We start from the raw sequence: 21,646 nt of genomic DNA on the forward strand, positions 1-21,646 counted from the left end.
AGTTAGGATAAAGGTTTACATGACTTAATGATGATCCGGTAAGTAATTGTCATTCCTTATTCAACATGCTCATATCATCAATAAACTATATTACAACCATGCCATACATTTGACTGTGTGAAGTTAATATGAATAAAGCCTAATATAAAAATCTAATCAAAGTCTTTTATTGATCTGTGTTGGGAATAATGTTATAAATGATTCCAAGTTATGTCAACATATTATTTAGGATCATATGAGATTCCTTTTACTAAAATAAGGTGACTATAATCTTATGTATCCTTAACAGGTATACTACCTTCATCGTCAAAAGTGAAGGTTATCCGAGATTGGCCTCGACCTACGAATGTCCAGGAAGTTCGTCAGTTCATTGGTCTGTGCTCTCACTATCGTCGCTTTATACATGGATTTTCTACCGTGGCTACCCCGCTGACAGATTTAACTAAAGGTATTGGCGCAAAGAAACGTCCAATCCAATGGTCGCAAGAATGTCAGATTGCATTCGAAAAGTTAAAAGAACTTATGTCATCGGCTCCAGTCCTGCAACCCCCTGACTTGTCCAAACCATTTATTATTGAAACGGATGCTTCAGATTTTGGTGTTGGTGCGGTACTGTTGCAAAAGGATGAGTATGGCCTACTGCATCCCATTGCGTTTGAATCGAAGAAACTCTCTGCGGCTGAACGAGGTTACCCACCACAGGAACGTGAGTTGATCGGTATTCTGCATGCACTACGCACCTGGCGTTGCTTTGTGGATGTCTCGGAGTATGCGGTGTTCACTGATCACAACCCTCTTCAATACTTACGATCGCAAAAGAAACCCACTCCCCGTTTGGTCCGTTGGCTTGCTGAAATTGAAACGTATGACCCAGTCATTAAGTATAAACCAGGAAAGGAGAACAACGTGCCTGACGCTCTAAGTCGACGAGATGGACCAAGTTGTACAGCAGAAACAGAAGATATGGAACCGAATTATCTCTACAACGTATGCAACAGACATGAGACGGATTGGCCACAGTATTACAGTGTTGATTTACCTGCAGACATGTCGGACACAATGAAGCGTCGATTGCAACAAAATAAAGAGAAATTCGTGGTGCGAGATGGCCAAGTGTGGCGTAAAGTGGTGATCGACAACAAGGTCTGTGAAGTTCAGTTCTGTCCTTTCTCTCGTCGTGCTGACTTGGTCGACAAGTTCCATTCTGGATTTGGGCATTCTGGTCGAACTACAGTCTATGATTTACTTCGAAGACGTTGGTGATGGCCAAGCATGCAAAGTGACATCCAAACTTGGCTCTCGCATTGTTCTCAATGTCAGTTAGCGGCTGGTGCCAACAAGAATACGCATCATGCTCCCATGGTCCCTCTAACTATTCCTCCTGCTTTTGCACGCTGGCACTTGGACTTTATCGGTGAACTTCCAACGACCTCGAATGGCAATAGGTGGTTACTGACAGCAGTCGACTACTCCACTAACTGGCCCATTGCTCGTGCAGTCCCAGAAGCATCAGCAGAAGCGGTAGCTGATTTTTTGTATGAAGAGATTGTGATGCGTTTCGGATGCCCTAGTGAAATCGTAACAGATCGTGGTGCAAACTTCTTGTCCAAGTTAGTCAAACATTATACTGAGCGAGTCAAGATTACTCACCGTATGACATCGGCATTCCATCCTCGCTCTAATGGTAAATGTGAACGCTTGAACGGCATATTAAAAACAATGCTTCGAAAGTATGTTCATGGTGCAATCCACATCTGGGATCAGTTCGTTGACGCTGCTCTGTTCGCAACTCGCATTCGAAAACATCGGTCTGCTGGTTTTTCTCCTTTCTATTTGGTTTATGGTCGTGAACCTGTGCTGCCTGGTGATGACTTACGCCCTTACTTGGCAGACGAATTGGCTAAGGACCCAAGAACAATTGCCGAACATACAGCAAGGGAACTCGAAGCGTTAGGCCAGAACCGTGCGGCAGCTGAACAACGTATGCGCGCTGTGTCAGAACATGATAAGAGCAAGTGGGATGCTGCAATTACGAAAGTGGATTTTGAGGTTGGTGATCATGTTTTGATGAGAAACGAACAAAAGTATGGCTTGGAGTACAACTGGATGGGCCTCTTCATCGTGACCGGCAAGAATGATGTCACTAATGTGTACAAACTGGTGTCTGTTGGTGGTGAGCCTTACCCATCCTGGGTTCATGTGGACCGTCTCAAGGAAGTCAAGGCAGAATCAATTGAGGAGCCCTGGTATAACCCTACGGTGTTGCGTGCTGCTTGGAGGTCTGAACTGGGTCTACCCCATACTACTTCTGCTGGAGGGCGTCTTTCTCAGGTTGATCAGAGGCGATCAACAGGCTTGGGGGGGAGTGATGTCGTAGCCAAAAGAGGTAAGCCCTCACTCAATATTCCGGCTCGGACGGCACGTGTTGTGCGGACCGAACATCACTAAGGCCCTGATGTCCCTGAGACCCTGTTCTCGTCGCAACCCCGCTATCGGGGACAATTAAGAAAATTCGAGAGATTTCTGGACCTCATCATGAAAACATATAAATAGTTGTATTGTTTTGTAATAAATAAGGATTCAGCTTTGTTCACAAGTTCAAGTCTATTTTACTGTTTATTCTAATTTACTATTGGTTGGTTCCATTGTTTACAACGACACCGATTCTCGTTTCGCAATCCTTTTTGTCATACAATTTTTGGTTTTTGGAGCTGTTTTTCTCGACCTGCAGAAGTCGTATCTCGGCCCGGACTTTTTTAATGACCTTCTACTTGTCATCCCTCTTGAGTGAAGTAATGAAGAAGGAAGAAAAAATGACTGTCCTTAGTAGATCTCGCAATTGGCCAATTTTGGCTTAATAAACTCCGCTTAAAAATGATGTAATCGTGTTCTGTGACCCCAATTACCATATTAAGCATACCAAACTCCGCGTGCGGAGTTTGTATATATATTTATAGTAGATGGACGGTAAATCTTTCATAGATCCCTTCCACCTTCATTTCAGTCTCAGCGCGACCACCACTCAGGGTCAAATAACCTTCCGGTCCATACTCTAGTCTATTCCGGTCATCTTCTCCCGGACCCATCGGTGTTTCATTTGGAAAAAAGAGGCGGTCCTGACCAACATACAGTGGGTGAAAAAACTCTAAAAACGTCGGATATTTTTTCAGTTTTTAGCCTCTATGAGCATACACAGCGACTTGGATCATGCAAAAACTTTATGACATACTTGTTGGGCTGTCTATTACATCTCATGAAAGTTTTAACCTCAGACGTTTATGTAACAGTCCGCAAAAGCGATGGAAATGCTGTGGGTTTATTTTTAGAGTTTTTTCCCTTTACTTTTATTATATTATAGATGACTTAATACCGAGTAGAACCACCTTTGGCATTGATTACTGCCTTAATACGCGCAGGCATAGTGTCAATATACCTTCTGCAAACTTCTTTATCAAAGGAGTTCCATTCCTTTTCAACTCTTTCCCACAATTCATGGACACCTTTAGCTTTCTTGTCATATAACGATAGATTCAACTTCAAATGATGCCAAAGATGCTCAATAGGATTAAGGTCAGGACTTTGAGCTGGCCAGTCGTCAATGTAGTTCACCCCATTAGCTTGTAACCATTGGACGGTTGACTTAGAACGATGCTTTGGGTCACCATCGTGCTGAAAATACGCAGTAGACCAATCCATATCATAGTACTCCATAGTTTCCCGGAGCGTTGTATCCAATATCTGTTGGTAAAGATCCGAGTTCATAGTTCCATCGTATATTTGACAGGCATACCCGGGTCCCTCATACGTCATGCACCCCCACATCATCAAACTACCGCCCCCATGCTTAACAGTTACGTCAATATGATGAGGCTTAAGAGGGTCCCCTGGTCTTGACCAATAGTACTTACACCCGTCAGAGCCCCAAATGTTCACTTTTGTTTCATCAGAGAATACTACGCGTCGCCAGTCATCTGTAGTCCAGTTTTGGTGCTTCTTAGCCCATGCTAGCCGTCTCTTCATGTGCTTTGCGGTTAACAATGGCTTTTTGACTTTAATCGCAGCAAAGAAGTTCATCGATTTCAATACGTTTATAGCGGTTTTGTATGAGATGCGATATCCAAGCTCCATGAGTTTGTCATGTACTTCCCTTGCAGTCTTGAGCTGGCCTTGTAAAACTTGAAGCTTGATGAATCTCTTCGTCTGAGCGGACACAACCATCGGTCTACCACGAAGTCCACGCTGTCGGTTTGGGAAAAACTTGTTCGCATAGTTATTAACTGTTGCATACGTGACCCCAAAACGGTTCGCAACCTCCATAGAGCCTTTTCCAGCAAGTAGAGCGGACTTTATATCGTTTTTGATGTCAGCCGAGAGAGATTTAGGCATAACTGAGGTGTTTAAGATATTTAAAAATTAAATGGAAAAAATTACGAAAAAAAGAGAAAAGCGACTCCTTTTATTCTTTTGGAGCCTTTATGAGTCATGATAAGTCATTAAAAGTCCGCGGAGTCTGTCTGTCGGTCCGTGTATCCGACATTTACGGAAGTGAAAAAACTCTAAAAATAAATCTGTCTTCTTTTAGCAGCTGTTGTCGGGTGAATAATCGTCATCTGAGATTGAAAATTTGTCACATTATTTGTTAATATTAGTGCTACATATTTGCAAAATTTCAAGGCAATACACGAATTTGGTAAAACATAACAACCAAAAACGCTGATAACATCATAACGTTTTTAGAGTTTTTTCACCCACTGTAGCACATATCAACCACTGAGACAATTGGTACTTACAGTAGGTCACAAAACTGCTGCAAGGAATCCATTTTTCTTGCTTTTTGTAGCGCACATCCTGTTACAATGGCACAAACTGCCTCTGTTCCCACATAGTAAATCTTCTACATGTCTTGAAAAATCCGAAAGAGTTTATGCCCTATTGGATAAGTATTGAAGGAAGTATGAGGCGCGCAATTTGAAAATTTGAACGGAATGAACTTATTTATTAATATTTAGTTGGTCCTACTTTTCTATTAATAATCTCTTGAGTTCTTTCCGGAATGTTACCTACATGTCCTTGGCAAAGATCTTTATGGAAGTCATTTCATATTTCATCAACTCGTTCCCAAAACACATCCATGTTCTTTGCTCTATATTCGTAATAGTTGAATTTTAACTTCAGTTGATGTCCTACGTGCTCGATTGAATTTAAGTCGGGGATCTAAGCTGGCCAATAGTTAACATAGCTCTCTTGGTGACTACATAACTAGGCTATTGTAGATTATGCCTTGTGCTTTGTGTTATTATCATGCTAAAACTAAATGTTGGACCAGTCGAAATTGTAGTACTTCATAGTATCACGAAACGTAGTGTTCAAAATATGCTGGTAAACACCCGAGTTCAAGTTTCCATCGTAAATTTAGCAAGCATATCCTGGTCCTTCAGAGATTATACAACCCCAGGGCATCATTTTGCTAGCTCCGTGATTGATTGCAAAATCCAAGTCATGATGTTGAAGAAGGTCACTTGGCCGTTTCCAATAGTGATCAGCATCATCAAAGCCCTATACGCTGAGCTTGGTCTCATTAAAGTACACTGTTTGCTGTCAGTCACTCATTGCCTAATCCTGATGCTCCTTGACCCGTTCTAACTGATGCTACGTATGCGTTTTTGTCTGAAATTGCTTCTTTTTTTCTATCAGAAAATGGAACTCCATTGATTTCAGTATGTTAATTTCTGACTGGTGTCGTATTTACCTTAATAATTTTCTTAATGTCGTGTGAGATCACTCAAAAGATTCTTCAACTAATAATTTGACTGTATATCATATATAGCCCAAAGTGCTATATACGATAAACAGCCCACACAATTTATACCGTACTACCTCGGACCCTAAATCACATTATTATATTCTAAGACGTAGTTTGTATTGAATGGGCTCGCTCTCTCGTCCTTACTCAATAAAGAGGTTCAAGAGACTCATCGATTTTTCGACTTATTTTATTACTTTTATTAATCGAGAGAAATAACACGCCTATTCCACAACTGGTATGAAATATCATAGCCAAATCCAACCAGCTCCCGGTACATCTCTTTAGAAGCCTTTAGAACCCATTCCATGACTTTTCTTTTGATTAACCGCTTCGTCACTTTGGAGACTACTGTAGGTCTACCACCTGTGTTTACTGTCCTACTTGAAAACAGCCGTCTAGAGTATCTACTAACAGTTGATTAATGTAGTCCAGGCTCCTTGGAAATATCATACATTGATGTGGATGCGGTTAATGCCTGTTTGTGATCGTTTATTTTCTCCTCTGACAGCCGTTTAGGCATGCGATTGACGATAGGGTAAAAAAGAGAAATAATTTAAATAAGGGAATATAAAATTTAAAATAAAGGAATTGTAAGCGCTTTTATATACTGGCATCATTCTAATCATGTCAAGATTGTGAAAAATTATGATAGCAACCGGCTGGGTCGTATTAAAATTCGTCATTTAAAACATATCTGAACAAGTAAAAAATGTCGGACGTTCATAATACTACCTTTAGCGATCTCAAATTCCATCAATAACCATTGCCCATATCCGATAATCGACGAATAAATGCACTTTCTATTGAGGTACAAACAGTCAAGGTTTGAGATAGTTTGGTGCAGTACCCATGGACAACCAGCTGTAAAACCTGAATTTTGCAATTCCTTGCAGCAGTTTTGTGACCTACTGTAGGTGTTATAATATTACTGGTTACGATATGTATTGTTGTTGCTCTACTGCTGCACGTAGTGATTGATTTGAATATAGCAATAATTCCACCAATTCCTTCTGAGTATATTATTGTAGTATATTCGTCAAAAATAATCTCTTCCTTCAGATTAAGTCAACAAACTTCTTCACGAGTAGTAATAGAATAAACGTAGTAATTAGGGATTGTTCAGTTAAAATATACAATAAAGATTATATATAAATTTAATGAACGTGAACACAAAGGATCGAGACAATAAGTATTTGCTTGTTACAATAATCCAAAAATGGAATTAAGGTTTTAGGTTTATATCAAAAAAAAATATAGTTAAGGATAAAAAAAACCCCTTTTTTCTCATCCATCTTCCATTCAGCACAACTTATAGGCACACCTCTTCACTCAGCAACTTGATGACGTCGGCACTGCAAATAATTGTGCAAACTCTGCGAATCGTTAATTGTTAGGTATATGCTTTTATGTTCAGCAATATCAGAATCTGTGATTGAATGCATATTTATGCCGACGACGATATCAGCCATACTTTACGGGCCTATAATTCTATTATTTATTCTACGTCCTGCTAATGCAGATACTGACGGGAGTGATAATTCAGAGTTCTAAGTAGATTTAATCCTTAATGTGCGAGGACGTCTATCTTGGTAGCTGCTTTTCATAGTCTTTTCTACGTCAGAAAAAAATTGGGGACCAATGATACTTTTCAAATCAATGCTTTATTTGTCTTTTTGATCTTTATAAACCACTCATATTGCCTTATAAACTTCTTTATCGACCACTCATATTGCTTTATATACTTCTTTATCGACCATTCATATTGCTTTATATACAGAAAAAAAATATGGATTTGTTTTATAAAAATAGCTTTTTTTTTTATTTAAATAAAATAATAATAACAGTATACAGTATTTCTTTGCTTGTAGTGTTTTAAAGCTTACTTGACTTACCTAATATCATCACGATAGCATCATCCAATCTAAAAATACATCAATTAATTTTGTGAAACTCAAGAAGTTCTCACAAAAAAAAAAAAAAAAAAAAAAAAAGGCCAAGCTCAAGGATGCAAAGACACAAGGATTCAAGGACGCAAGGATTCAAGGACGCAAGGATTCAAGGACGCAAGGATTCAAGGACGCAAGGATTCAAGGACGCAAGGATTTGGACACTCAAAGCAAAAGAACAAAAGACATCAGTACTCAAGAACCAAAGCAAGGGTGAGAAAGAGATAGTAAAAGGCCAAAGCAAAGTAGCACGTATCTATAATAATTATTAGCTATCGAGTATACGTAGTAGAAGTAATAGTACCTTTCTTTAGATAGGCCAGAAGAAGACTAGCTAAGCATATACCAACAAGTAAAGAAAAGGGAAGCAGCATGCATCTATAATAATTATTAGCTATTGTGTACATGTAGTAAAAGTAATAGCACCTTACTTTAGATGAACCAGAAAAAAGAAAAGAAAAAAAGACACCAGCCAAGCTTATACCAACAAGTAAAAGAAGAAGCAATGATAATCCTGGGAAAGAGATTTTATAAAGACCATTTAAAACATTAAGAAAGCAACAAATACGATTTTACTAAAGTATAAGTACCATTAGAACAGGAGTGAAATATATATAATATTAAGAACTTACCTTTTATAAAAAAGAGAAGAAGAAGAAAGAAAAAAGAAAAGTACTTTTTTTTTGTAGCCTTATTTTTTTACCAATGTTACACTTATTCACTGTCTGAACATATAAGTCAAAAACTGTTGCTTTTCATGTAGTTTACATTTAATGATATCCCAAAAGATAACTTATACATTGCTTGAACAAGTTTTATTACTCGAGTGCTATAGCTTCAACATGGAGAGTATTTTTTTTTCTTTTTTTTTTTTATTTTAGGTTAAAAAAAAATTCGGTCTTAACGGACTACAGCAGTAAAACAGGTTTTTTTTTCTCCCTGGTTTTGTTTCATGGAACACATTAGATGCTCAAGGTACAAAAGATAAAAAAGAAAGCTCAAGTTCTGGTCAAATGTAAGTTTATACAGTAGGTCAAAAAACTGCTGCAAGGAATTGCAAAATTCCGGTTTTACAGCTGGTTTTCCATGGGTACTGCACCAAACTATCCCAAATTTTGACTGTTTGTACCTCAATAGAAAGTGCATTTATTCGTCGATTATCGGATATGGGCAATGGTTATTGGTGGAATTTGAGATCGCTAAAGGTAGTATTATGAACATCCGACATTTTTTACTTGTTCAGATATGTTTGAAATGACGAATTTTAATACGACCCAACCGGTTGCTATCATAATTTTTCACATTCTTGACATGATTAGAATGTTGCCAGTATATAAAAGCGCTTACAATTCCTTTATTTTAAACTTTATATTTCCTTACTTAAATTATTTCTCTTTTTTACCTTATTACCAATCGCATGCCTAAACGACTGCCAGAAGGAAAAGTAGACGATCTCAAGCAAGCATTAACTGGATCCACATCAACGTACGATATTGCTAAAGAAATTGGAGTACATGAATCAACTGTCAGTAGATACTCTAGACGGTTGTTTCCAAATAGGACAAAAAGCATAGGTGGTAGACCTACAGTAGTCTCCAAAGTGACGAAGCGGTTAATAAAAAGAAAAGTCATTGAAGGGGTTTTAAAGACTGCCAAAGAGGTACACCGGGAGCTGGTTCAGCTTGGCTACGATATCTCATACCAGTCAGCAATTAACGTACTGAAATCAATGGAGTTCCATTCTTCAATAAAAAAAAAGAAGCCGTTTTTGACAAAAGCTCATATGCAGCATCGATTAGAATGGGCCAAGAAGCATCAGGATTGGACAGTAGAAGAATGGCGAAAAGTCGTCTTTTCTGATGAAACCAAGATCAACGTATGGGGCTCTGATGGCTGTAAGTATTATTGGAAAAGACCAAATGATCCTCTTCAACCGCATCATCTAGAACTTACAGTCAAGCATGGAGCAGGCAAATTGATGATGTGGGGCTGTATAACTTCTGAAGGACCAGGATATGCTTGTCAAATTTACGATGGGAACATGAACGCGAATGTTTATCAGCATATATTGGACAGTGCGCTTCGTGATACTATGCAATACTACAATTTCAACTGGTCCAACGTTTACTTTCAGCATGATAATGATCCAAAGCACAAGGCAAAATCTACAATAGACTGGTTAGATAATCATCAAGTGCGGTATATTAGCGATTGGCCAGCTCAGAGTCCGGACTTAAATCCAATAGAACACGTATGGCATCAATTGAAGTTGAAGCTCAGCTGTTACGAACGTAGAGCAAAGAATACGGATGAGCTTTGGGAACGAGTAGAAAAAGTATGGAATGGCTTTGACAAAGATCTTTGCCAAAGGTATATCGATAGCATGCCGGCAAGAATTCAAGAGGTTATTAATAAAAAAGGAGGGTCAACTAAATATTAATAAATAAATTCATTCCGTTCAAATTTTCGTTTTTCCAAATTTTCAAATTGCGCATCTCATACTTCCTTCAATACTTATCCAATAGGGCTTAAACTCTTTCGGATTTCTCAAGACATGTAGAAGATTTACTATGTGGGAACAGAGGCAGTTTGTGCCATTGTAACAGGATGTGCGCTACAAAAACCAAGAAAAATGGATTCCTTGCAGCAGTTTTTTGACCTACTGTATATGAAGAATATATTGACAAGCGATAAATATCATTACAGTCATACTCAAGAAACAAACAGAAGAGACAAGAAACAAAAAACACTCGCAGAGCACACAAGAGCGAAAAAAAGGAGAGAGAAATAGCCATTGGTAGCGCTAACTACTGAGCAACTCGTCAACACCTTGGTCCCCTCCGCATCGTGCACTAAGATGGTTTGGCAGTGGGAGGTAGAAGCCAGAGGGTGGATCGGAGCGCTTGTCATTATGGAGTAGCAGCAGCAGAGGACTTGTCAATCCAGACTTGACCAGGCAGAGAAGATGAGTTGTACTCGATGTCAGGATGACAGATCTTGTCAAAATGACAGAGGATCTGACACAGAGCGGACCAGAAAGGTGGACACCGAGCAGAAGCAGAGACAGGAAGCAAGTTCAGGACATAGTCAATGTGGTGACCCACATAACCAGCAGGCGGAACAGGCAGACAGCACCAAAGAGCAGAAGGAACCAAGGTACAGACCATAAGGTGAGAACGAGAGGTATCGCCAAGACCACAGGAACAGGGAGCAGGCTTGCCTGGGATCCAACCCATGCGCCATCTGACAAGACGAGACCGGTCAGCACGGGAGGCAGGCAAGTACAGGATGGGATCCACCCTAAGAACAGGGCGACAAGCGCGAATCAGAACCTGGGGGGTGGACTGTAAGAAGTTATGGAACTGGTCTTGACGATACCTTCGAAGCCAAGAGGCAAGACGAGAAGATGAGGATACATCCGAAGGGCAGTCGAGGACAATACGCCGATTACGGAGCCGAGACAGAAGTGATACTTGGACAGACTGCGTCAGCAAAGACAAGAGGCAATCATCTGGAAGACCTTCAACACGACGACAGAACTTGAGCACCAACGTGTCAGCACGGAAAGACATGGACGGCAGATTGGTAATGTGCCTAAGCACTACGGTTGATGCAGTACGATGGCCACCGACAAGCATACGAAGACACCGGTCTTGAGCACGGTTAAGCTCGTCATAGTCCTTTCTTGTAAGCTGAGCAATGGCAAGACCATACTCAAGCTTAGGACGTATGAACGAAGCGAACAGACGAGAAGAGAGCAGCAGAGGGAAGCCTTGACGGTTGAGTCCCATCGAATGCAATTGAGCCATGGCAGCAAGGGTACCAGACGAGCGATGCTTAATAAGAGCAGAGGTACAGATACCCTTACCATCAAAGGGAACACCAAGGTAAGTAAACTCTTCGACAGTAGGGAGGTCTTGATCGTACAGCGACATCTTGACAAAGCGACTTGACGAGGTGGAAGGTGCATTAAGGACAGCACACTTTAGTGGACTCCACTTGTAACCAAGAGTCAGGGAGTGAGTCTGTGCTAGGTCCAGCATATGCCGAACTTCGCGAGCAGACCCAACCAGCGCCACATCATCCGCATACAACAGGCTGTTGATGGGCGTGGGCGACGGAGACGAGGAAGACAAAGCAGCAGTGCCAACCAAAGGACCAAAGGGAAGACCATCGGGAACCAGAGCACCAGAACCAGGAGGACCAGAAGGAGACACCGAGAACACCGAGGTGGTTGTTGCAGAAGCAGCAGAACGAAGCAAAGCCGGCAATGTGTTGACATAGATCGAGTACAGGTGAGGACTCAAGACAGAGCCCTGAAGGACACCTGTACTCGGCACAAACGGATCAGAGACATTGTTCTGCAACAACACAGACACCGAGACATCATCAAACATGTTGGACAGCAAGGACACCAAGGACAGAGGAGCAGAAGAGGCGAGCATCGATTGCCATATGATACGACGATCGACTGTATCATAGGCTGACTTGATGTCCAGGAAAGCGACCACAGGATAATGATTGTGTCGGCGTCGGTAAGAGTGCATCAGATCATGGAGACAGAGGGCTTGATCCAATGCACTACGCTGGTGACGGAAACCACCTTGAGCTACATCGAGCGGAGGAGAGACATCTTCAACAGAGGGAAAGAGGCACATCTCAAAGAGCTTGCGGACGATGGAGGTCAAGGAGATTGGACGATAGTTCCCTGGCGAGGTAGGATCACCCTTTTTGTGGATGGGGACCACCTGTGCTTGACGCCAGAGAGAAGGGGTATAAGACCACTGGTAGCAGATACTGAAAAGCAAAGAGAGCAGTGGGGCCAGGACAGACTTGATGGGTAGGAGCATCTCCGTACGCAAGTGGTCAGGACCAGGAGCTTTACGCAGAGGGAGACGTCGCATCAGTGAACCCACACTGTCAGCAGTGAACGAAGGCATACCAGGGTCTTGACTATCGAGGTCAAAAGGCACCATACCAGAGACAGAGGGCAGAGGGTCAGGGCGCCTTGACGGAAGACCGTCACCAGAGTAGACCGAGGCAAGGTGTTGGCGCATCGCGCTCGCACCTGCAGCAGGGCCGTCAGGATGGGTAAACCCAACCTGCTGACGTCGTCGGTTCCGAATCACCTTCACCTTCGACATCGCACGAGCAAGCTCGCCACGGGCCAGAGAGTCACAGAAAGCACGCCAAGAGAGACGCTTAGCAGACTTGAGAGCAGCGCGAAACCGGACTTGAGCGGCCTGATGTCGATCCCACCACAAGGCCTTGTCGATGCCAATGGCTCGACGCCACCTACGGTAGTGATGTTCACGAACATCGGCGAGTTCTTGCAAGTGCGCATTCCAGAATGGCTTCCATTGGGAAGGTCGAGAAGAGCGAGAGCCAACCGACTTGTCGAGCGCACTATAGATCGCCTCGTTGAGGGAGTCGTTGAGAGCGTCTATAGACGGAGCAGCAGAAGGAGGACTTGACTTCAGAGCTTTGAACTGATCAACCAATGGAGCGGCCAAGGACTGGAATGAGGCCACGTACAGACTACAGACATCGGGTTCCTTCAACCGAGAGAGGTTCCATAGCCGACGGGCACTAGAAGAAGAGAGAACGGGCTGCGATGGGTAACTATCAGGGACTGCATAGTCAAAGGAGAGGGACAACAGTTTGTGGTCAGAGCCAAGAGAGAGATCACTGTAGACTTGCATCCGAGGGGACCGAAGAGCAGAGGTCGTGTTGGTCAAGAAGTAGTCGATCATACTTTGCTTGACTTGGCCACCACGATAGGACAAGAACGTAGGCACCCCAGGAGCGAGAGTCGAGTTCAGAACGGATAGACCATGTTCTTCACACCAGCGAAGCAGCACCGAACCTCGAGTATTGGCCACGGAATCACCCGTGATTGCACCAAGACGCGCGTTCAGATCACCACAGATGATCGTATCGTCTGTCAAGGGCAACGAAACCAACACAGAAGAGACCTCGTCGTTGGACAAGGAAGGGGGCAAATACAGGCAGATGAGACGCAAGGAGCGACCCAACCGCAGACCCAGAGCATACTTGGTATGAACCGGGAACTGTACCACAGCCATCGGACACGTAGGCGAGACCAGAGCAGAGACACCTTGAGAGCCACGATAGCTGTTGACCACAGGAGAGCCATACAGGTTGAACTGGGTCCAAGAGGTACGGATCCTGTGGGGCGGGAGCAACCAGGTTTCGGTGATGAAGACCAAGGAAAACGACTGGCAGTGACGAAGTAGATCATCGGCTGTGGATTCTTGAAGCCCATTGGCATTCCACAAGCCGATAGTGAGCGGTATAAAAGAAGATGATGAGGAGGATGGAGTAATTGATGGACCATGGGAGCCATAAGTACCAGGAGAAACCAAAGGAGAGGAAGGGGTTGACGGATCTGGGACCATACCAGATGGTGAGACCGAGGGTATATTATAATGACAAGTATTACTACTCATCATTATAAGGATCCATAGCTAGAGCGCGATGCAGGACGATGATGCTCATAGTCGTCAAGAGCCATGTCTTCAGTCATATCATCGTAGTGGCGAGCAGTCTTGGGTCGATCTTGCTTAGCAGACAGCACTTCAGACACTGTCTCATCCGAGACCAAGGCTTGTGCTAACAGGTAGCGAGAGACAGAAAGAGCAACAGGATAGCGCAAGCGCTCCAAAGCCTTACGAGAGCGGTCATCATTGATGAGCGAGATGGCATGACTACGCTCTTCAGCAGAAACAGATTGGAACTTGGGGTCAGCCAGGTTAGCAGGATCGAGTGGATCAAAGGTATCCAAGGTGGGAATCTTGGCCTTTTCCAACAAGGACAGAAGAGCAGGCTTGTACTGTAAGTGTACCAAGAGACCGACAACAGAGTGGGCAGGATAGCACACATCTAAGATGCGCCAGCTATCCACACCAAGACGAGAGAGACGACGACGAGCTTCAGTGTAGGTCATCCTACGAGAGCGAGGTATGTAAACGTATTCAAAACCTTGTTCACCAGACACAGGCTGGAAACCACGAGCAGCAGCAGCACGACGACGGAGTTTGTTCTTAGCAGAACGAGAAGCAACGGTAGCCCAAGACGAGGCAGCAGAACCCAAGGTGGGCGAAGGAACGGTCACTTTAGCACCATTAGGAGGAGCAGAAGAAGAAGCAGCGGCATTTGAACTTGGGGTATTTGTAGGGACCCCGGCAGTGTGTGCGGCCAGTTCGGCACGCAAGGAAGCAATTTCGTCGGCTTGAGACCGGTTTGTTTCGGCAAGGCGAGCGTTCTCACCTCGCAAGGTTTCCAGTTCGAGCTTCAGTTCTTCTAAAGCAGAGAGACGAGCAGTGACCGCTTGAAGGGCGTGACTAAGATTCTGGACTGTTGTTTCCAAGTCCGGTGAACTGGGTCCGGCGGCGGCATTCAGGTTTTTAGAACCTCTAGTATTTCTTGTTGTCGACATTTGGATGCAAACTTTGAACGACGATTAAGCAACAAGTATGGAAGATATAGCAATAAGAGTTAGACCAAATAAAAGTATTGATAAAAAGGAGTCGATTGATGTAAAAATTGTTGATGGATGGCTTGATTTGACAGAGATATCGCACTGGAAATAATCGTGCAAACTCTGCGAACCGTTAATTGTTAGGTATATGCTTTTATGTTCAGCGATATGAAAATCTGTGATTGAATGCATATTTATGCCGACGTCAACATCTGCACCGTTTATTGACCTATGATTCTATTATTTATTCTGCGTTTTGCTAATGCAGATACTGACGGGAGTGATAATTCAGAGTTCTAAGTAGATTTAATCCTTAATGTGCGAGGACGTCTATCTTGGTAGCTGCTTTTCATAGTCTTTTCTACGTCAGAAAAAAATTGGGGACCAATGATACTTTTCAAATCAATGCTTTATTTGTCTTTTTGATCTTTATAAACCACTCATATTGCCTTATAAACTTCTTTATCGACCACTCATATTGCTTTATATACTTCTTTATGAACCACTTATATTGCTTTATATACACAAAAAAATAGGGATTTGGTTTATAAAAATAGCTTTTTTTTTATTCAAATAAAATAATAATAACAATATAGAGTATTTCTTTGCTTGTAGTGCTTTAAAAGCTTATTTGACTTACCTATTGTCACCAAAATAGCATCATCTAATCTAAAAATACATCAATTAATCTCGTGGAACTCAAAAGGTTCTCATGAGAAAAAAAAAAAAAAAAAAAGCCAAGCTCAAGGATGCAAAGACACAAGGATTCAAAGATTCAAGGATTCAAGGGCTTGAGCACTCAAAGCAAAAGAAGGAAAGACATCAGTACTCAAGAACCAAAGCAAGGGCGAGAAAGAAATAGTAAAGGCCAAAGCAAAGTAGCACGTATCTATAATAATTATTAGCTATTGAGTATACGTAGTAGAAGTAATAGTACCTTTCTTTAGATAGGCCAGAAGACTAGCTAAGCTTATACCAACAAATAAAAAAGGAAGCAGCATGTATCTATGATAATTATTAGCTATATAGGTTATGTAATAGAAGTAATAGTACCTTGCTTTAGATGGGTTCAGAAAAAACAAAGCTAGCTAAGCTTATACCAATAAGTAAAGAAAAGGGAAGCAACACGCATCTATAATAGCTATTAGCAATCGAGTATATAGTAAAAGTAATAGTACCTTGCTTTAGATGGAACAGGAAAAAAAAAGAAAAAAAAAAGACACTAGTTAAGCTTATACCAACAAGTAAAGGAAGCAACGATAATCCTGGGAAAAAGACTTTATAAAGACCATTTCAAACATCAAGAAAGCAACCGATATTATTTTACTAAAGTAAAAGCACTATTAGAGCAGGAATATAGTATATATAATATGAAGAACTTACCTTTTATGAAGATTGTTTTTTTTTTTAAAAAAAAAAAAAAAAAGAAAAAAGGGAAAAAAAAAACTTTTTTTATAGCCTCATTTTACTAGTGTTACAACTATTCAGCATCAGTCAAATCTAATAACCATGAAAGCTCATTCTAACACCATTTCTGAAATTAGAACAGCTATTAAAATATTCAAAAAGCTTGTTTATATATTGTTAGACTTATTCTTCATTTAAATTTAACATCTTCAACCCCAATAGTTTTTTTTTTTAAAAAAAAAAAGAAAGAGTACAAACTAAACTAAAGAATATAAAAAAAAAACAATGTAGGACGTTTTTCTTTTTTTTCCCCTCTTTATACTTTATTTTGAAAAATGTCCAGACGCGTCGCCACTCCCATCAACGTTCCCAGCAATGCCCCCAAAAGGGCAAGAGTTTCTTCAAATATTGCTGGATCATCATCCACTGTTGTTCCTTCTTCTTCTCTTTCTTCTGCTCCTGTTTCCGCTTCTGCTTCTGCTTCTGTTCCTTTTCCTGTTCCCGTGTCCGCTCCTGTCCCTGTGTCTGCTTCCGTTGCAAGCTTTGGCAGCCATACTGGTGCAGAGGCCGTTGGAGCAGCCTCTGCTCTCACACCAGAGATGATGGCTGCCCAAATGCAGTTTTTTGCTCAAATGTGGCAACAGCAACAACTGCAGCAGCAGCAGCAGCAGCACCCAGTTCAACAGCCACAGCAAGGGCAGCAGTATGTTGATGTGGCTGAGATCAACAGGATCAAAAAGCAGTGTAGTGTAAGTTTAAAATTAAAGTATCAATTAGCAAATACAATTTAATAACTTTGTTTCTTACTTACATTATAGGATCACATAGCTGATCATTACCGTGAATACTTGGTTGGCCGTGGCATCAAGTTTGATACACTCAAGTCCATCACCGACAAGGCCAACAGAAAAGTAAAAAATCTGTTGCGCGATGAAGTCAGGAAGCACCAACGCTTCAATGGCCTGACTGATTCGCAAGTATTCACCATGATTAGAAGCAAGTTCTATTACATGGTGGATAAGGCAAATGGGAAAGCTGTGACGACACCAACGTCAGCCTGCCGCAGCCGCGTAAATGCAGTAAGTACTTGATATTTAAAAATTGTAATATAAAATGCCTATAATACTTACATCAATACTTTATAATAGAAACTCCTTAACAGGAGGGTTGCTTACAACGCTAACGCAGCTGCATACCAAGCACGGTTCCCATTTGCCGAAAAGATCTTGACGGTTGATTGGACCTCTGATGAGGAGAATGGCCCAGAAGATGAAGATGGCCGTACGTTTATTGTCAAACGGCCATCATTCAGAAGTGAAAGAGTAAGTATGACATATCAATAAATCTCATTTTCTAATATACCTTAATTGCCTACAGGTAGTGGAATTCCACAAAGAGCTCCAGAAAGGGCACAGAGAACTACTAAAGAAAAAGGGAGCTCCACCAACAATTAGAAGAAGAGTACAATATGTTGAAATGGAGTTCCCAGATAAACTTGATCATGAGTACTACCCTTCCTGGGCTTTTTCTTCCCCTGCTCTTGGCTTCCCCACTTCTGTTTCTGGTCCTTCCTCCTCTGCTGCTGCGAACCCAATGCCATAGGCATCCGCTTTTTTGTTTCCTTTTTTTTTTGTTTCTTGTTTTGTTGCCTCTTATCAAATTGAATAAACATTTGTTAAAAAAAAACTAGTCTATTGAATGATTCTTTAGTAAAATATATAAAATAATAATAATGATAATGATAAAAATAATGATAAATGATTGAATTGTTTTTCATATTTGCTACATATAAATCTTTCTTGGAAGAGAGAGAGTGAGAATATGATTGTCAATGTAAGGCTTGACAGCAACAGGATTGTAAATGCGATGAATCGGAAGTATGTTTTGTCTTGACACAGGTTCATACTGGCTCTTCCACACTTGGATGCCAGTACCATCAAAGGAGGGGAAATGTTGGGACGCATGACTGTACCAATTGACAAATGCAAAGTAATGAGTGTTGTTACCAAATGAATGAGTAAAAAAATATGATATTTGACCAATGCGCAGTTGATTGTCGACAATGGCCTGAATGAATGATGATGGTGATGATGATAATGAATTTGCACTTGCTGGCTGATAAAGCTGTCCAAGCAAAGTGATTTTTTTGAATGAGTGTATGGTGGTATCAATGTATGTATTTGTTATCATAGGTGCATAGGTGTTCATATAGTAATTTTTTAAAGCATCACAATGCTCATGGCATATAAGTTCTGTTTTCTTGTTGAATTTTAAAGGAAAGGATGATGGTGGTAGAGGCTCACTACCAGTGATCGTCGAATTGAATAAACTAGGCCCGTCTATGAAACGAGAGTAGTCAAATGGCGTTAAACCACTCTCGTCACTCGTAACCTCGCCTATCTCTTCTATCGATTTCACCAATAGGAGCATATCTTCGTTGTTTGTGTTAATGAATGAATGTAATGAATGTATGAGGTCTTGCGTATGAACATTTTGTGTAAACATAATGGCATAGGTTGTTTCGAAGCCTGTCTTGAAATTAATATTAATATTTTTTATATTACCATTAAGGCGTTCGAAACCATAAAGCCAAAAGGCATAAGAAGGACCAAAGTCCAAAAAGCATTCCTTCAGATGCATGTGCATATGCATATTGGGGGTTGTCATAGAGTTTCCATACAATTGAACACATGACTTGCCAAAATTCTTAAAAAGTGAATGCGCCATTTCTATGTCTTCAACTGTAATCAAGGGGCCGGTGACCAACTTCACAGCTTCAACATACTGCATCCAAACATCGAAGTGCTCTCTTGTCAGCTTTTGTTTCAAGAGAAAAGGCGAAAGCACAACACACCACGTTCTCCACTCGTCAGATTTCATATTGCTGAAAGAACTTTCAACCTTGGCTTTTTTTTTTAAAAAAAAAATTGTTAGCTTGAACATAAATTAAAGTTTTTTATATTTGTTACATACATCTAGGGATCTTGCAGTATTGAGAAGGAATGAGAATTGAATTTGATTCATCAGCCATTGCCTTGAAATCATTTACTGTAAGCAAACCACGGCTTTCCCAAACTTCAATCATCCTCTTTGGTGTACCAAGGAACAAGTTGTGCATTGGATCCACAGTTGTCAATCTTACCACATCAAAATAGCAAAGTCGATGAAGCTCGCTCCATTTACTCCCCGTACTTGTCTGCAATGCCTTTTGCTGGGTGATATGGGTCGCGTTCAGCCAGTCATACGCCTCTCGTCTTTGCTGGGTGCTGTCCCTCATTACCCAATGCTCATCATCAAAGTTGGAGAAATCAGGCTTGGATGAATTGGCGCCAGTACTGATTCTTGGAAAGACAGTTGAGCATTTGTTACAAGCCTTATGAGCTGACTGCCCCATAAACCCGGCTACTTTACGTGCTGCAGGTATGTCACAGTTGACTGACATTAAAGCAACACGAACAAGCACACCATTTGGGCATTGATAGGTGGGTATAACCGCACCATCGTACAGGACAATCAACTCATCCACCATTGGCCGCAAGAAGTTTTGAATTTGGTCATCCGTGGGTTCGCCAGGACCAGGAATCATGCCAACGAGGATAATGTTGGAAGTCTTCATCCTCGAACTTCTAGGGAGATTGTTGATAGTTAGGTATACACCACCACAAGAGTAGTGCATACCGTCACTAGGCTGGAACCAGTCCACATTCAACGACACCATCAGCGACCTTTCTTTGTTGACAAATGGCTGAGCATTTGAGTCAGCAAGCTGGCCCCAAACTCTACCATCATAAATGTCGTAAAGAACATCCTCTTCCACCGATCTACTTCTCCACTGCTCAATTTGAAACTCGAAGGCAGGACGAGCAAAAAACTTCTTTAAGGTTTCCAAAGTTGAGTTGTAAGGATATTCAAGGGCAGGCTTGACGGTGCTTCCAACATAAAGAGGATTACCACATGGTTGTTCTTGGCGGTGAGGGTTGTTTGCAAACCTGACGTAGGAGCATTGTCGGGCATGCAAACTTCCCATGGTGTACACGCTTCTGCAGAGGGAACAGACAAGAAAACGGGAGACACCACTGCTGGCAGACGAGTAGTTGACCATGGCACGAGCTGTGGAGATCTTTGTTGGAATCTCCATGCCATGGCCAAGAGCACGAACAAAGAAAGAAAGAAAGGCTAATAACTCTTCACCAGCTTGCACAGAGAGGTGCTTTGCTTGGAAAAGAACCACGTAAAGCACCAAAAGATGCTTGAGCTGATCTTCGTGGCTCAATTCCTCCTCTCCATCAACATTCATGTGGTCTAACAAGTTGCAAAATACACTTCAATAAATAAAATCTTTCTAATATAAAATGCTTTGTTGACTGAAAATATACCTTCAAAGGTGGTATGCTCACTTTCGGTTTCATGGATGGCTGCTGATTGTTGCATGACTTCGGTTGATTGTCTTCCAGACTCTATTTTTTTTTTTTTTTACATTAACACGAGTGCCTTTATACAAAAAAAATAAAACTAAAACCTCTTCCTCTGATTCTGTCTAAACGCTTATGGCTAAGAACAGTTCTTTTGGTGAGTCTTCTAAATCCACCGGGATGCATGCTGCATTCGGTACAAGTGCAGGCGATTTTGGTGTTGTTCATGTTGTTCATTTTAAAGAATTTAGTATTTTGTAAAGAAATAAGGAAGAAAAAAAAACGTGCCTGATAAAAAAGGAATACTAAATTTGCAAAAACAGTCGGTGCTTAAACAATGAAATAAGGCAGTAAAATAACTTTTTTTTTCTCCCTAGTCTTGTTTCATGGAATAGACTAGATGCCAAAATTAAAGAAGATAAAAAGAAAAGACCAAGCACTGGCCAAATGTAAGTTTATAAGAAAAAAAAATAGTGACTAAAACTAATGTCCTTTTTTTTTACATTAGAAATTCCTAATGGGACACATTCGGATGACGAACATGAACCTCATGAGCAAAGTTGTTCTTTCCAAC

General features: G+C 41.3%; 9 protein-coding genes across 9 annotated transcripts; 4 read left to right on the forward strand and 5 right to left on the reverse strand.

Moving 5' to 3' along the window:
• Positions 1–1,272: 1,272 nt before the first annotated feature.
• On the forward strand, positions 1,273–2,576 carry RO3G_09923 (uncharacterized protein; the record flags this gene model as incomplete). Its single annotated transcript, XM_067664508.1, has 2 exons — positions 1,273–2,386; positions 2,554–2,576. 2 exons carry the CDS (start codon positions 1,273–1,275, stop codon positions 2,574–2,576), a joined length of 1,137 nt encoding a protein of 378 aa, XP_067520609.1.
• Positions 2,577–3,363: 787 nt separating this feature from the next.
• On the reverse strand, positions 3,364–4,386 carry RO3G_09924 (uncharacterized protein; the record flags this gene model as incomplete). The annotated part of the gene is made up of 1 exon (XM_067664509.1): positions 3,364–4,386. The coding sequence occupies one exon, from the start codon at positions 4,384–4,386 to the stop codon at positions 3,364–3,366; it is 1,023 nt and encodes a 340-aa protein (XP_067520610.1).
• Positions 4,387–7,861: 3,475 nt separating this feature from the next.
• Positions 7,862–8,553, reverse strand: RO3G_09925 (uncharacterized protein; the record flags this gene model as incomplete). The annotated part of the gene is made up of 4 exons (XM_067664510.1): positions 7,862–8,008; positions 8,099–8,130; positions 8,456–8,477; positions 8,521–8,553. 4 exons carry the CDS (start codon positions 8,551–8,553, stop codon positions 7,862–7,864), a joined length of 234 nt encoding a protein of 77 aa, XP_067520611.1.
• Positions 8,554–9,535: 982 nt separating this feature from the next.
• On the forward strand, positions 9,536–10,284 carry RO3G_09926 (uncharacterized protein; the record flags this gene model as incomplete). The annotated part of the gene is made up of 2 exons (XM_067664511.1): positions 9,536–10,122; positions 10,278–10,284. 2 exons carry the CDS (start codon positions 9,536–9,538, stop codon positions 10,282–10,284), a joined length of 594 nt encoding a protein of 197 aa, XP_067520612.1.
• Positions 10,285–10,661: 377 nt separating this feature from the next.
• On the reverse strand, positions 10,662–13,838 carry RO3G_09927 (uncharacterized protein; the record flags this gene model as incomplete). Its single annotated transcript, XM_067664512.1, has 1 exon — positions 10,662–13,838. The coding sequence occupies one exon, from the start codon at positions 13,836–13,838 to the stop codon at positions 10,662–10,664; it is 3,177 nt and encodes a 1,058-aa protein (XP_067520613.1).
• Positions 13,839–14,224: 386 nt separating this feature from the next.
• RO3G_09928 (uncharacterized protein) lies at positions 14,225–15,211 on the reverse strand (the record flags this gene model as incomplete). Its single annotated transcript, XM_067664513.1, has 1 exon — positions 14,225–15,211. One exon carries the CDS (start codon positions 15,209–15,211, stop codon positions 14,225–14,227), a length of 987 nt encoding a protein of 328 aa, XP_067520614.1.
• A 1,784-nt stretch (positions 15,212–16,995) lies between these two features.
• Positions 16,996–18,262, forward strand: RO3G_09929 (uncharacterized protein; the record flags this gene model as incomplete). Its single annotated transcript, XM_067664514.1, has 4 exons — positions 16,996–17,409; positions 17,479–17,739; positions 17,809–17,982; positions 18,038–18,262. 4 exons carry the CDS (start codon positions 16,996–16,998, stop codon positions 18,260–18,262), a joined length of 1,074 nt encoding a protein of 357 aa, XP_067520615.1.
• A 1,363-nt stretch (positions 18,263–19,625) lies between these two features.
• On the reverse strand, positions 19,626–21,091 carry RO3G_09930 (uncharacterized protein; the record flags this gene model as incomplete). Its single annotated transcript, XM_067664515.1, has 2 exons — positions 19,626–20,962; positions 21,037–21,091. The coding sequence occupies 2 exons, from the start codon at positions 21,089–21,091 to the stop codon at positions 19,626–19,628; spliced, it is 1,392 nt and encodes a 463-aa protein (XP_067520616.1).
• A 116-nt stretch (positions 21,092–21,207) lies between these two features.
• Positions 21,208–21,590, forward strand: RO3G_09931 (uncharacterized protein; the record flags this gene model as incomplete). Its single annotated transcript, XM_067664516.1, has 3 exons — positions 21,208–21,329; positions 21,450–21,521; positions 21,581–21,590. 3 exons carry the CDS (start codon positions 21,208–21,210, stop codon positions 21,588–21,590), a joined length of 204 nt encoding a protein of 67 aa, XP_067520617.1.
• Between the last annotated feature and the right edge of the window lie 56 nt (positions 21,591–21,646).

This window comes from Rhizopus delemar, genomic scaffold (assembly GCF_000149305.1).
Source record: "Rhizopus delemar RA 99-880 supercont3.7 genomic scaffold, whole genome shotgun sequence".
NCBI lineage: Eukaryota > Fungi > Mucoromycota > Mucoromycetes > Mucorales > Rhizopodaceae > Rhizopus > Rhizopus delemar.